General features: G+C 40.0%; 1 protein-coding gene and 1 non-coding gene across 2 annotated transcripts; one reads left to right on the top strand and one right to left on the bottom strand.

Moving 5' to 3' along the window:
* Nucleotides 1–177: 177 nt before the first annotated feature.
* rbm28 (RNA binding motif protein 28) lies at nucleotides 178–11939 on the bottom strand. The gene is made up of 20 exons (XM_061823359.1): nucleotides 11806–11939; nucleotides 11324–11469; nucleotides 11059–11189; nucleotides 10915–10990; nucleotides 10625–10717; nucleotides 10480–10551; nucleotides 9615–9708; nucleotides 8945–9189; nucleotides 7854–7917; nucleotides 7672–7781; nucleotides 7527–7600; nucleotides 7322–7457; nucleotides 6385–6449; nucleotides 6123–6278; nucleotides 5886–6035; nucleotides 4748–4822; nucleotides 4556–4634; nucleotides 2966–3101; nucleotides 2333–2447; nucleotides 178–1264 (listed from the first exon to the last, which is right to left on the bottom strand). Exons 2-20 carry the CDS (start codon nucleotides 11457–11459, stop codon nucleotides 1124–1126), a joined length of 2148 nt encoding a protein of 715 aa, XP_061679343.1. The 5' UTR covers nucleotides 11460–11469; nucleotides 11806–11939; the 3' UTR covers nucleotides 178–1123.
* A 411-nt stretch (nucleotides 11940–12350) lies between these two features.
* trnal-aag (transfer RNA leucine (anticodon AAG)) lies at nucleotides 12351–12432 on the top strand. The gene has a single exon. It is a non-coding gene; the product is annotated as a tRNA-Leu (tRNA).
* The last annotated feature ends 474 nt before the right edge of the window (nucleotides 12433–12906 follow it).

Genomic DNA, 12906 nt, shown 5'->3' with positions numbered 1-12906 from the left:
AAACTCCAAACTCCCAAGACAGAGCCGGGATTCAAGAAGCAAATATCAAACGTGTAAGGCAGATGTGCTAAAACAGATGTGCCCAGACTTTTTTTTTTTTTTTTTTACCCCAAGATCTACTTCTCAAGCATCCAGCCTCTCGTGATCGGGGGGAGGGGCCTTTTTTTTTTTTTTAGATAAATAGAGTGACCAAGTCACAAAGATCTACCCACTGCATAAATGCAAAAACATATTTATTTGAAAAGTATATTGAGGATTCTTTGTGTGTAAATCTATGTTTGTGTGCCTTGCATAACCGCATGAGGCAATATTGCACAACACAACATAGTGAACCATAAACATTTTTTGTATCTATCTGAGTTCACGTTGACGACCACCAAACACAACACGAATGAAAATAATAATGAAGATAATATTTCCGCCTTATTTTTAAAAGATCAGAACAACAAGTCAGCTACGGGTCTTTATGTGTGATGTGACGAACTCGGAAACGATGCTTCGGTGGCGGCTTTCGGTGGTGAACTATGTTGTGTATCGTTCTCATTCTCAGCTTGCTTTTCGGCGGAATGTCGGCGTCTTATTTTCCATAAACGGTTCGAAGATGCCGCTCCGCGGGGCAAACGCACTTCGAAAATGACATCGTGGGGGGAAAAAAAAGTCCGTCTCACATTCTGTACGAAAGTGATACATTTTTGTCTTCTTTATTGCAGCATCCATACACGTTTGAGATTTCTTAACCGAGAGCTTAAAATATGGGGGAACTCGCCGACTAGCGTGTTTTCTTGTCCTGTCGTCGTTTGCACGTGCGCGGTGAGCTAAAGTAAAAAAAAAAAAAAATGGCTGATGTCTTTTTTTTCCTTGGCACGCCGTCGCTATCGACCGAAATTGCCAGTCGATCGCGCAACAAAAGTCAAACCGTCACATTGAGTAGATGCAAGTAAAGCCAATTAATTTCATAATTTTAATAAAGACAGACTCGATGTAAGAACAGTTCTTTGTGTGGGTGGGGAGGTTGCTAAAATAGTCTCACAGAGGGATTTCTACAAATAACGGTGTACAAATATGACAGCGAACCAATGAATCAGTCTTGGGAAGGATTCTCAATGTCCATATACACGCAAGTTTAGTTATCAAACCACTTGCTTTTTTTCACGCTGGAGTTTTTCTCACACCTGGAGAGAAGTTTTCTTTTGTACTGCGCCACAAGGCTGTCAAAACGATCGGTGTCCCGCCTCCTTGAATGCCTCGTCGCTCCTTTGTTGTTCTGGAGGAGAACATAGCAACGCACAATACAATACATAGTTATGTACATGCTATTATTACAAAATGAAAAAACTCTTTCTGATTTATGACCGTAGATGTTGTGCAGATTTAGAATGTAGCGTTTCACTCAAAGCTTACGTGTTTTGGCTATTTACTTACACCTCCGTCAAGTGACTTAGTTGAAAAGTCTCAGTTTCATTTCCAAAAATATCTTGGCTTTGTCATACCTGTCAAGAAAATGTTCACGCTCTTTCTCAACATATTCCGTATTTTCCGGACTATAAGTCGCATTTTTTTTTTTTTTCATAGTTTGGGCGTGGATGCGACTTATTCTCCAGAGCGACTTGTATGTGAAATTATTAACACTTTATCACATCCATCCATTCATTTTTCGAATCGCTTATCTGTTATTTTCACACTGACAACCATAAGAGGGCGCTCTAGGCTCGTGAATCTGATGACGGATGGAGAGCACAGCTTCCGGGTGAATCAGCCACGCAACTTTCCGGGAAATCATTGGAAGGCTCGACGAAGTATGGGCTTCCGTGACAACTAAAACCATCCTGTCGGGATTCAGAAAGGCTGGACAAGGCCAGCCGTAACTGCAACCGACGATGAGTCTGACGTAAACGACGAAGAAGAGGAAGCGGCGCGTCGTCTATCGCTGGAGTTGGCGGACTTGTTTAGAAGTGAGGATGAACATTTCATTGGATTTTAATCACAGGACATTTGGATGGTTTTGATAAACTTCTTCGTGTGTTATTTATGCTATAATTATCGGAATAACTCTTAATATTATGTTAACATACCAGGCAGGTTCTCAGTTGTGTCATCTAACGTAAGCAAACCGTTCAGCCTGTTGTTGCCTCTATTCTATTTTTATTTGAAAGTGTTTATTTAAATTTTAAATGACATGTCTGTTCTTGGTGTTGAATTTTATCAAATAAATTTCACCCCAAAATTCGACTTATATATGTTTGTTTTTATGGATTTTATGGGTGTTGCGACTTGTACTCTTGGAAAATACGGTACACACACACACACACACAAAATGAAAGGATGTGTCAACCTGGTTTCTTGTCTGTGTGGGCTTCGCCATTTGCCGCGCTTGACGCTCTCTCCTGCTTCCTCCACGCTGCGCTTTCCTGGGGGGCGGAGCCTTCTGCTTCCCTTTGTCACGCATTCTGGAAGAGTCCAAAAGCTCGTCATGAGTCAGCTCCTCAGTTTGTCAACTACCGTAATTTCCGGCCTGTAAGCCGCGACTTTTTTCACACGCTTTCAGCCCTGCGGTTTGTGTGATGATGCGACTAATTTGTGCATTTTTTTACAACGGCCACAATGGGCACTTGAGCGGAAAAGGTAAGAGTGAGACCGGTGGAATATGTGTGCCGAGGAAGTGACTTTTACCGGTCCGGCCCTGTTAGTGTTACTCCCGTGTCTCAGTGATTTTTACCAGTGTGCTCTTTTTTAACCGGCCCTGTTAGCGCGGCGCTAGCATTAGTGTAGCCGCGCTAGCGTTAAACTGTCTACTGTCCTTCTTTGTAAATATCTCGTGTTTCTATGTGGGCACTTGCGGCTTTTGTATTTTTTGCGGCGTATGCACGTACCAAATGGTATTTCCTTCCCAAATGTACTGGGTGATGCTTATAACCAGGTGCGCTCTGTAGGCCAGGAATTACAGTACTTAGGAAAACAGACGTGCCTGATCTTGGGCCCTCGGTGGGACGGCAAGGCCAGCACCTTCCTCCGCTTCTTTCCGTTCTCCAGGTCTACGTGCTCCACCTCGGGCTTGGTCTGGAAGCCGCAGTGCCGGCTCGGGTTCGGCTTGGCGTTAGTAGCTGACGACGAACACACAAAAGCAGATTGAGCGGCGCCAAGAGAGGAAAATGAGACGAAGACTATCAGGACACCGGGCCATGACAATTATGGTAGGTGAAAATGCTTGATAATATGAACATTTCTACAATGTGTGTCAAGTTATCCAGATGATTAGAGGTCCAAATATTTATATGGGTCTTTATACAGACCGTGATTTGTGCATTAGAAAAGCTCCCTTGCTTAATCAAATTATTGTCTCTTTACTTTAGCCCAAACTGTCGACATACAAACACATTTTGTAGTGATTCCTACTTTAATTTTACATTCATTCAAGGGGTTTTATAGAATACACTATAGCTCTAAAGAGGACCCCGCAATTCACGGAAGATCGCGACCAGGTAAGAGCGTGAAAAGTAAAAACACTGCGATATTTGATGGCTATCATACACTGCCGCGGAAATGTACTGCCTGCCCCACCTCTGTCAAATTATTATTATTTTTTTATACGTGTGCATCGTTTCCACGTTGATTTTTTTTTAAGGTCCTCACACAAAGGTAAATATAATAATAATAAAAAAAAAAACATGTGGGGATAATGTTAATAAACGTTTTTCTAGTTTAGGAAATTTAAATAAGCAAATACAAAAAATAAAATTGCAAATAGTTGAAACGGCGCATGTCAAACGAGGAATGGTTTCATAGAACTGTTTTCTATAGTATATATTTTATATACATTTATTTTTTTAAAAAGATATATATAAGCCTTTCTTCTGAAATAAATTTATTAAATTTTATGTTTTATTACTCTTTAATTTGTTTTCATTTCGTACCTTTATCCACTTATTTAATATACTTCTAAGCATGAAAAAATACATACCTTTGCTTTTATATGTTTTTATTTTATGCATTTGGTTTAGGTTTTTTTTATATAAAAATTAAATCCCTTTCTCCATTCATTAGTTTTTTTTTTACATATTTTTATATCTGTCTCCATGTGCCCTGCGATTGGCTGGCAACGAGTTGAGGATGTACCCCACCTCCTGCCCGATGAAAGCTGGGATTGGCTCCTGCACCCCCGCGGCCCACGTGAGGATAAGCAGCTCATAAAATGGATGGATGATTTTTATATTCTTTGTTGTTTTAGTCATATTTTTAATACAGTATTAAAATACTTTTTCATGAGAATACACATTTTAATACGTTATCCTTTTATGACCTCTAGTTACGTACATACACAATATACTGTTATCATTTGTACTGTATATCTAAAATAGATTTGTCTTCCATAAAAACTAATATTTCCTGACAGTACATGTATTCATCTTGTTGTGTTTGGTAGAATTATTTGACTTTTTCCCCTTCTTTTGCCGTGCAATGGACTGCAGGATAAAAATTGATGGATTCAAATATTTATATTAGCTTTTATCACTGATTCATTAATATAGCTATATCTCGGAGACAGGCTTAGTTCTACCTTGGTTAGTTCCTTTCCAATTTCTGCTCTTCTGAGGCGTCACACTGCCTTTTCCACCTCGCTGTTTTAAATTATGTTCCTGAAGAAATAATAAATACAATAAAAAAAAAAAAAAAGTCAAATATAATCTGAAGTTAACCACGATCTGAACCTTTTTGGGTAAACAGGTTAAAAAGAGAACAAAAATCCCACTTTGCTCTTTTGCCGTCGCATTTCTTTGATCTTGAGTTTGCGGGAATCCTCCAGCGAGAACTCAACGATGGGCCTCTGCGAGACGGCAAAGTCAGAAAATGATGCACATCATGTAATGATAAACTGACTCAAAATAATGTTTTTCACAAAAATACGATTTCCGATTAGAAAAGAAAAAGCAACAGACAATGACAATATTCATAGTTTTGGTTTTTGGATTTCTTCCCACCGTATTTGCTTGATATTGAAAACCAAGCAAGGGACAACAGATAGAAACTACCCTGAAATAGATACGTGGACATGTTTATGAATGCACGCTGTCCTTTTTAAATAAAAAACTGGAAAAACATCCTTTTCAAAGTCCTCCGACATGCCAGGTAGAACATAATCATCAATACCGGAAGATATCGACAGATATCACATACGAAATCTAAATCAATCAAATCAGATCAATCACACAGGCTTGTGAACTATTTTCTTACAAGTATCAAGACCACAGAGAGAAAGTGAAAATAAAAAGGCTTCCCTTTTGGAGAAAATGGCATTTTCAACACTATTATATTTCATACAATCTAAAAAAAAAAATTGGGGAATTTGAATAAAAATTTTTTAAAATGTTTCTACTTTGGTTTAATATGTAACCAGATAACTCTCACTCAACAAAAACCTGAATGAAATGTGGTGCGTTCATACAAAAAGTACTTTTGTACTTGTTACTAATCTTTTGCTTATATATATATATATATTTTTTTTATTTTACATATTTGGTTTAGGATTTTAACATAATTCAATCCCTTTCTCCATTCATTTGTTTTTTATTTATTTTAATTTTTTATATTCATTGCTCCAAGTTGTGATGTGTATGCAACTGTTGTCTGTCTCCATGTGCCCTGCGAAATTGATGGATTTAAATATTTACATTAGCTTTTATCACTGGTTCATTAATATACAGTATCTATATCTCAGACCACAGTACTTTTGTACTTGTTACTACTCTTACTCACTGACTGCTTTCATTGCGACCTTTCAACCAACGCTTGTGACCTTTGTTTCGAAAGGTGAGATATAAAATCAGAATCATGATCATTCCTGTTATCATTATTATGATGCTAATAAGTGGAGAAAGCCAGTGGGCAACCTTGTGAGCGCCAAAGATGTCAGGGTTGTTGTTGAGGTAGCGCAGCGTGGTCAGAGCGTGCTCGTGCTCCGTGAACATGACGAAGCCGTAGCCCAGGGACTGACCCATCACCTGACCCCTCTCAGGCTTCTTGTCATACATGATGCGACACTGGGGGGTGGGGGGGGGGGGGGAGAGGAGAAAGAGTCGTGAGTAACGGCAACAACATCGCCTCCTTGTGGACTTTCTTAAACTCACCTCTGGGATCCGGACTTTTTTGACGCCGAGTGCCCGGAGGCAGAGCGCCCGCAACTTGACGCCGTCTATGGACTTTGGCAGGTTGTGCACGCACAGACGATGCTTGGAGACAAAAATGTTGATGTCTCGAAGTTTCGCCCTTTTCATCTCTTCAAACTGGATGTTGACGGCAAAAACAAAACAACAACAACAAAAAATGAATGAATGGAATGGCTCAAACGTTTTTTCTCCCTTTCTATCCATCATTCCAGCTTCCACTCACTCTGGTTCTCTTGATCATGTCCGCTTCAGACACACCCTCTGCCGCCTTGCTTCCGGCACGGATCACTGGAGGAGGAAACAAGTAACTAAAAATTACAATAGTACAATCGATCCACTGTATTGGACTTCTTAAGATATATTTTTCTACATTTTGTTTTTAAATACTTATTATATTATATATTTTATTTATATTTAGATATTTATTTATTTTCACATTTCACACATCTATCTATCTATCTATCTGTGAAATATGAAAATAAATAAATATCTATATATAAATAAAATATATAATATATAAATATTTAACAACAAAATGTAAAAAATATATATTTGAAAAAGTACAATACAGTGGTAATTATATAAAGTATTTAAACGATACATGTATTTCTACGATGCAGTTTATTATCAGGAAAAGCTAAAAAAATGCTTTAAAAAAAAAAAATTTAGGCTTGGAACGCATTATTTAATTTCCCATTCATTGTAATGGGAAAACACACTTCAGTTTTCAAAGATTTCGGTTTTCAACCGGCCTTATGTAACGGATTGTGTTTGACAACCGAGGGACCACCGTATTAAAATATATTGAAATATAAAAGGATTATCTTTTTGTTTACTTTGAAATGTTTGCATTAAGAACATTGGATATACACTTAAAAACAAAATTGACAAAGCACAAAAAACATTCAAATAGAAAACTATTAAAATGATAGACTTACTGTAAAGTAACAGTAAAAATGACTATTAAAAATTAACAACATATAGTATTAATATAATTACATCATAAATACAATTACAAATTAATAAAATGACAAATGAAATTTTTCTACAATAATTCTGAAATAACAGACAACATAAGAGTAAATCAACTGATCTGTTGTGTTTATAGAACTTATGTTGCATCGAAATTCTCCAAAGAGTAGCAGCAGGGAGCAACTCACGTCCTTCTCTGGCCAGAAACAAATTCCTGGTGCCTGTTTCCACTTTGACTCGATTGACCTTCATCTTGACCGCGTCGTCTCGACTCACGGCGGCCACGATCAGCAGCTTCCTCCCGTCCACTCGGATTCCGCCGGCCTGCACGGGACGACCCGATTAAAACGCGACCCGGCGGGGTCGGAAGCGCGAACCGGAAGCGAGCGTTACCTCCGCTGCGTCCTCCGCGGCGGCGATGCACTTGTCCGCCGCTTCTTTGGCTTTAAACTGCGCAAAGGCGCAACCTGGAGGAGAAGATCAAAGTCAGGCGAAGAAAATGAACAGGCGTGTCCCGGGCAATCGCCGCTTGGCTCGCCTTTCGAATGTCCCGTGTCTGAATGAAAAACAATCTTGATGTATTTCAGCTCTCCGTACTGTAGGAGCACTTCCTCAAGTCCTTCTTCGTCTGTGTCAAATGACAGATTTCTGGAAAGAGAGAGGAGTTTGAAAAACAATGATTAAAAAAAAAAAAAACAAGAAAAGAAGAAAAGTGCAAACCTGATGAATATTGTTCTTCCTTCGTTCACGTCTGAAGGGAGCAACTTTTTTGGCTTCTTTTGAGCTGGAATAAATCAATCACACAAGATATGAGCCACTGAATGCAATACTTTTTAAACTGCAATATTTTGCAATAGGTTTACACCGATACTTTTCATTTCCAGTTTAACTTCCGATGGAAATTAGCCACCCAGACAATAAAAAATTACAGCGGACTTTTGCTTGTTTTGAGGGGCCTTCCTGTCTCGTGCAAATCAGCCACTGCTCAAGAGGAAATTTGTATAGTCTGATTCGCGCATTACGTGTCGTCATGTCTCAACCGTCTTCTCTCTCCCAAAGTGCCGCCATGTATTTTTTTTTTAACCTTTATAGGCCAAATATTTACAGTATTACGTCAAAAGACAAAAAAAACTAAATGAGTACTGCTATTTAAAAATACAGTAGCTATTAGATTTAGATACTGTATACAGTGAATAACGGAGACGGGTATCAAATGTGTTTTGCGGCGCTCATCAATGACGTCATGAATCGGATCGGCGAATCATGACGTTAAAACTATTCGGCCGATCAGCAAAAAAATGCCAATTATCGGCAGATTCCGATCAGGCCGATAAAACCATCTAACGTTTACTTGAGAGCCAACTATTTGCCGGTAAGCACTTAAAAAGTCAATTGCATATAATCTGTTCTTTAAAATTAAATACAATAGAAATCCTGCAGGCAGCACGGTGGGTCAGCTGGTAAAGCGTTGGCCTCACAGTTCTGAGGTCACGGGTTCAATCCCGGACCCGCCTGTGTGGAGTCAGCATGTTCTCCCCGTGCCCACGTGGGTTTTCTCCAGGTGGGCACTCCGCTTTCCTACCACATCCCAAAAACATGCAACATTAATCAGTGCCTATCGCTGTGATTGTGAGTGCGGCTGTTTGTCTCGATATGCCCTGCGATTGGCTGGCGATCAGTTCAGGGTGTACCCCGCCTCCTGCACGTTGACAGCTCTGATAGGCTCCAGCACTCCCCGCGACTTTCGTGAGGATAAGTGGCAAAGAAAATGGATGGATGGAGAAACCCTATATGAATGTGAAGTTGAATACCTGATTGGTCGCCATCACCATGCTCCTCCTCCTCCTCCTCATCATCATCATCATCCTCCTCCTCATCGGCTGTACCAAGGCTAGCATCATCATTTTCGCCCTCTTGGGACAGGTCATCTTTTTCATACTCCTCTTCATCGCTGTCTTCTTCTTCTTCTTCATCATCATCATCATCGTCGTCATCATCATTACCATCATCTGACATCAACTCCTTCTTCGCTGGTGCACATTTTTTGGGTCCGACCCTGTGGCCAATACAACAAAGCACACAAACAGCCCGAGTGACTTAAATGACAAGATTCTGTGCAGTAAATGCCGAGCAGCTTGGTCATGAAGGGCTGTCTCCGCGCGTGAAAATTCTACCAAAACTTCAACCCTGGACTTTATAGCGGCATCTTTAAAAAAAAGTAACGGCTGCTCGCCTAGACACAACACTAGATTTTAGCCCCAAGTTGTCATAGCAACAAAAGCTGTACTGTGCATTGGCCTCACTTTAGAGGGGGATTAGCAGTATCTTATTTTGCATATGACAGAGCCACGGCCTCAAAATAATTGTATGGGTCGTTCTCCTCTTCTCAAAACTATGTATCAGAGGAACTAAAAAGTAATCAATTTTGCCATTAACCAGTCACTTAAGTTTAATGACGCACTGCACATTTGAAGCTCGTACTTGTTGGAAACTTGACTCTCTTCCTCGTCCTCATCTTCCCCATCGGACTGAGGCTCAGATTTTTTCACAGCAGCGTCGTCACGCGTCGCAGTCTCTGTGGAACAGATAAAAGGCTGTCATGTATACAGTGCATACAGTGATATCTCGGTTTTCGAACGTCTCGATTTTTTGATTTTGAGATTTTTCTGCTTTGGTTTGCGAACGTAAATGGGTATTCGAACGCCCCGACCATCTGTTTGTTTCTTTTTCCCGTCATTATTGCTTGTTTAAAGTTATTCTCCACTTTTGTTGATAAAAAAAAAGGTTTACAAGGCTGGGGGCCGAGTCGCTACAGATACAGCAATGCACTCCCAGCCTAGCGTATTCTACTGCTAAAGCATACATTTGAAGCAAAAAAATCAATGTATTTCTTAAATGATTTAATTATGTAAAGTATTTCAACTTTACATGCATCCCTAGTATGCAGTTTATTATCAGGAAAAGATGAAAAAACAAAAACGCTTATAAAAAATATTTTTTAGGTTTGAAACACATTACTTTATTTGGGAAAATGTGCTTCGGTGTTCGAACGTTTCGCTTTTCAACCGGCCTTCTGGAATGGATTGTGTTTGAGAACCAAGGCACCACTGTATATAGTTTCTGTGAGCTGGTCACCATGACGTTACATGCACATAGTGCATCTGAGGGTTCTTTTTTTTTTTGGTACATTTCTGTCTCCGTAAAGCACTTTCAATGGATGAAAGGTGCTGTATTGTAAAACTTTAATCATTTGCTTTCAGCTACTTGGAAATACCCTGGTGTCAACTGTTTACAGATATTATAAAAAGGTCTGTGGGATTATAAACGTGACACTGATCATCGGTACCTGTGGTGGATGTCACCTGCATGCCGACGTACTTGTCCTTCGGCACGGCCCAGTCGACAGCCACTTGGCGGCCTGAAGATGAAAACGTGAGCCGACGTGAATGCGTCCTCACGGCGTTAAAATATGAGATGAAAGTGAGAATTACCTTTAATCTCCTTCAGGTTCATGGCTTGAAGCCCTTTGGCTGCCCCCGACATATTTTTGAACTGGACGAACGCAAAGCCTCGCATCTTGCCATCTGTACAGCAGGACACAGACGGTAATATGACAAACAAATTAAGAAAAAAATAACAACCCCTTGGCAAATGTATGTGAATGATCTGCTTTAATATACATAAAAGTGCACAGTGCTTGTGCTGAATGTCATTAGATTGACATGATGCACCTAATACATGCATGTATTCTAACACGCTTAGATGACAGCAAGGCATTTACCGGGTTTGAGGGGTATTTTAGCTTCAAGCACTTCTCCAAACTTGCCAAAAACCTCCATCAGATCCTTTTCAGAGCACTGCAACACAAAATATGTCACGTTACTCCCACGCTTCTTACACTCGCTGTGAGTGAAGCACGGTGTACCTTAAAACTAAGGTTCCTAATGATGAGTCTGGCTTTCAGAGTGTTTTTCCTGATCGTTTTAACTTTCTGCTCAGTTTCTTGGGAAGGCGGTGACCCCGCTTGGACCCCTGCTGCATCTGGCTTTGTTGACGCTGAATATCAAAAACGAACACAGATCAGTTGACATGGTAATTTCATTAAGTAATCACATACAGGTCATTTTTACCTTTAGAAAAACAACTATTTATAAACACATCCACCAGTAATGAGGGTTTCTGATGCACACCTGATTTCTTCTTGTCCTTCAATTTCTTCTTGCCACAGAAATGGATAGTCTCTTGCCGTCGTAATCTTTTACTTCTTTCAACGCTCGCTGCGCATCCTCCTCCATGGCGTATGTGACGTAGCCAAATCCCCGACATGTTTCTGTGCCTAGTTAAAAAAAAAACAAAAAAAAAATGGGAGACACAACACAGGGAGTTGTTCTTTTATATGTTGGAAGTAGACTTGTATTGATGAAATGCTCCAAATCTGAAAATCTGGAAGATTATAAAACTAAGACTATATTTGCATGAATCCTAGTTTCTTCAGTTGGGTTTATAGTAAAATTTAAACCATACTAAAGATCCTCTCGTTTTTGGAAATTCCTTGTCTATTCGCCTAAATTCCCAGATTTCCAAATTTGAAAATGTCCAGTTTTGCAACCCGTTGGAAGTTCGGCCCCACGAAGAAGGGAGTGTGTGGGTGTGCGGGGCGGTGGGTTATCACCTTTCTCCCTGACCACGAAGCACTGCTTGACGGGACCGACCTCGGAGAAAATCTCCTCCAGGTGTTCGTTCGAGGCTGACGCCGGCAGCGAGCGGACGAACAGTGTCTGAGCTGGCATGGCTGCTCCAGCAACTGTTAGCACGCTAATGCTAGCCTTTCCGTCAAGATTAAAAAATAAAACAGTGTATCTTTCCTGTATATGATGAAATACACCGAATAATACACCAAATATACAATACGATACTGCCCTTAAGTTAGAAGAGCGTATCCGGTGTTAAATAGATAAAATTCGTGCAACTCGCACAACAAACACGACGCATGTTGACATGACGCGAGCAGCCATCTTGAAAACCAAACGGAAGTCGTCTTCTGTTTCCTGTTCTGCGTATTTTGCATCCACAAACGTCGCCATGTGCTTCGTCTGGTATTAGACGAGTCACGCGTGGTACATATCTGTCACGAAAACGATGTTTGCTTTCTCCAACATTTATACGAGTGACGTGGTAATAGATAATTAATATTATTATGTCGGAGGTAACCTATATGGTAGCGTGGCCGAGCGGTCTAAGGCGCTGGATTAAGGCTCCAGTCTCTCCGGGGGCGTGGGTTCGAATCCCACCGCTGCCAAGTTTCTTTTTATAAGAAATTTTTTTTAATTTATTTAGAATACAATACATTGTGTAGTCACACAACAAAACCCTACCACAAGGTACTATTACGATAATGTTATCACAAATTCTGTTATTTAAATTGAACCATCGGTCGTATGAAGTACAGTTCTCAACATATATTATCCTTTCTGAAACAAGAAGTTTAATGAAGTGCACTTGCAACTTAGTAACATGACCATGAGCCAGCAATGACAACGTAGCAGTAAACAGGTAAGGTAAAAAAAATAAGGTATTTCTTTTGTATGTTACAGGCAAACATCTCAAAGAAATCAAACAGGATGGTAATTATGTGTAAACATCTGAAAGTTTATACTAGGAAATGTTTCATTCATTGGAGTTCTTTCTTGAGGACCAAATAGGTCATTGGCATTCGTTGAGATTGAGCAATGGTTACAAAGTAGCTTCCTTCCTCCAGGTCGGACCAAAACCA

This window comes from Syngnathoides biaculeatus, chromosome 6 (assembly GCF_019802595.1).
Source record: "Syngnathoides biaculeatus isolate LvHL_M chromosome 6, ASM1980259v1, whole genome shotgun sequence".
In the NCBI taxonomy this organism is placed as follows: Eukaryota; Metazoa; Chordata; class Actinopteri; order Syngnathiformes; family Syngnathidae; genus Syngnathoides; species Syngnathoides biaculeatus.
Note: the sequence above shows the minus strand (reverse complement) of the source record. Positions and strands in the feature narration are given on the sequence as shown.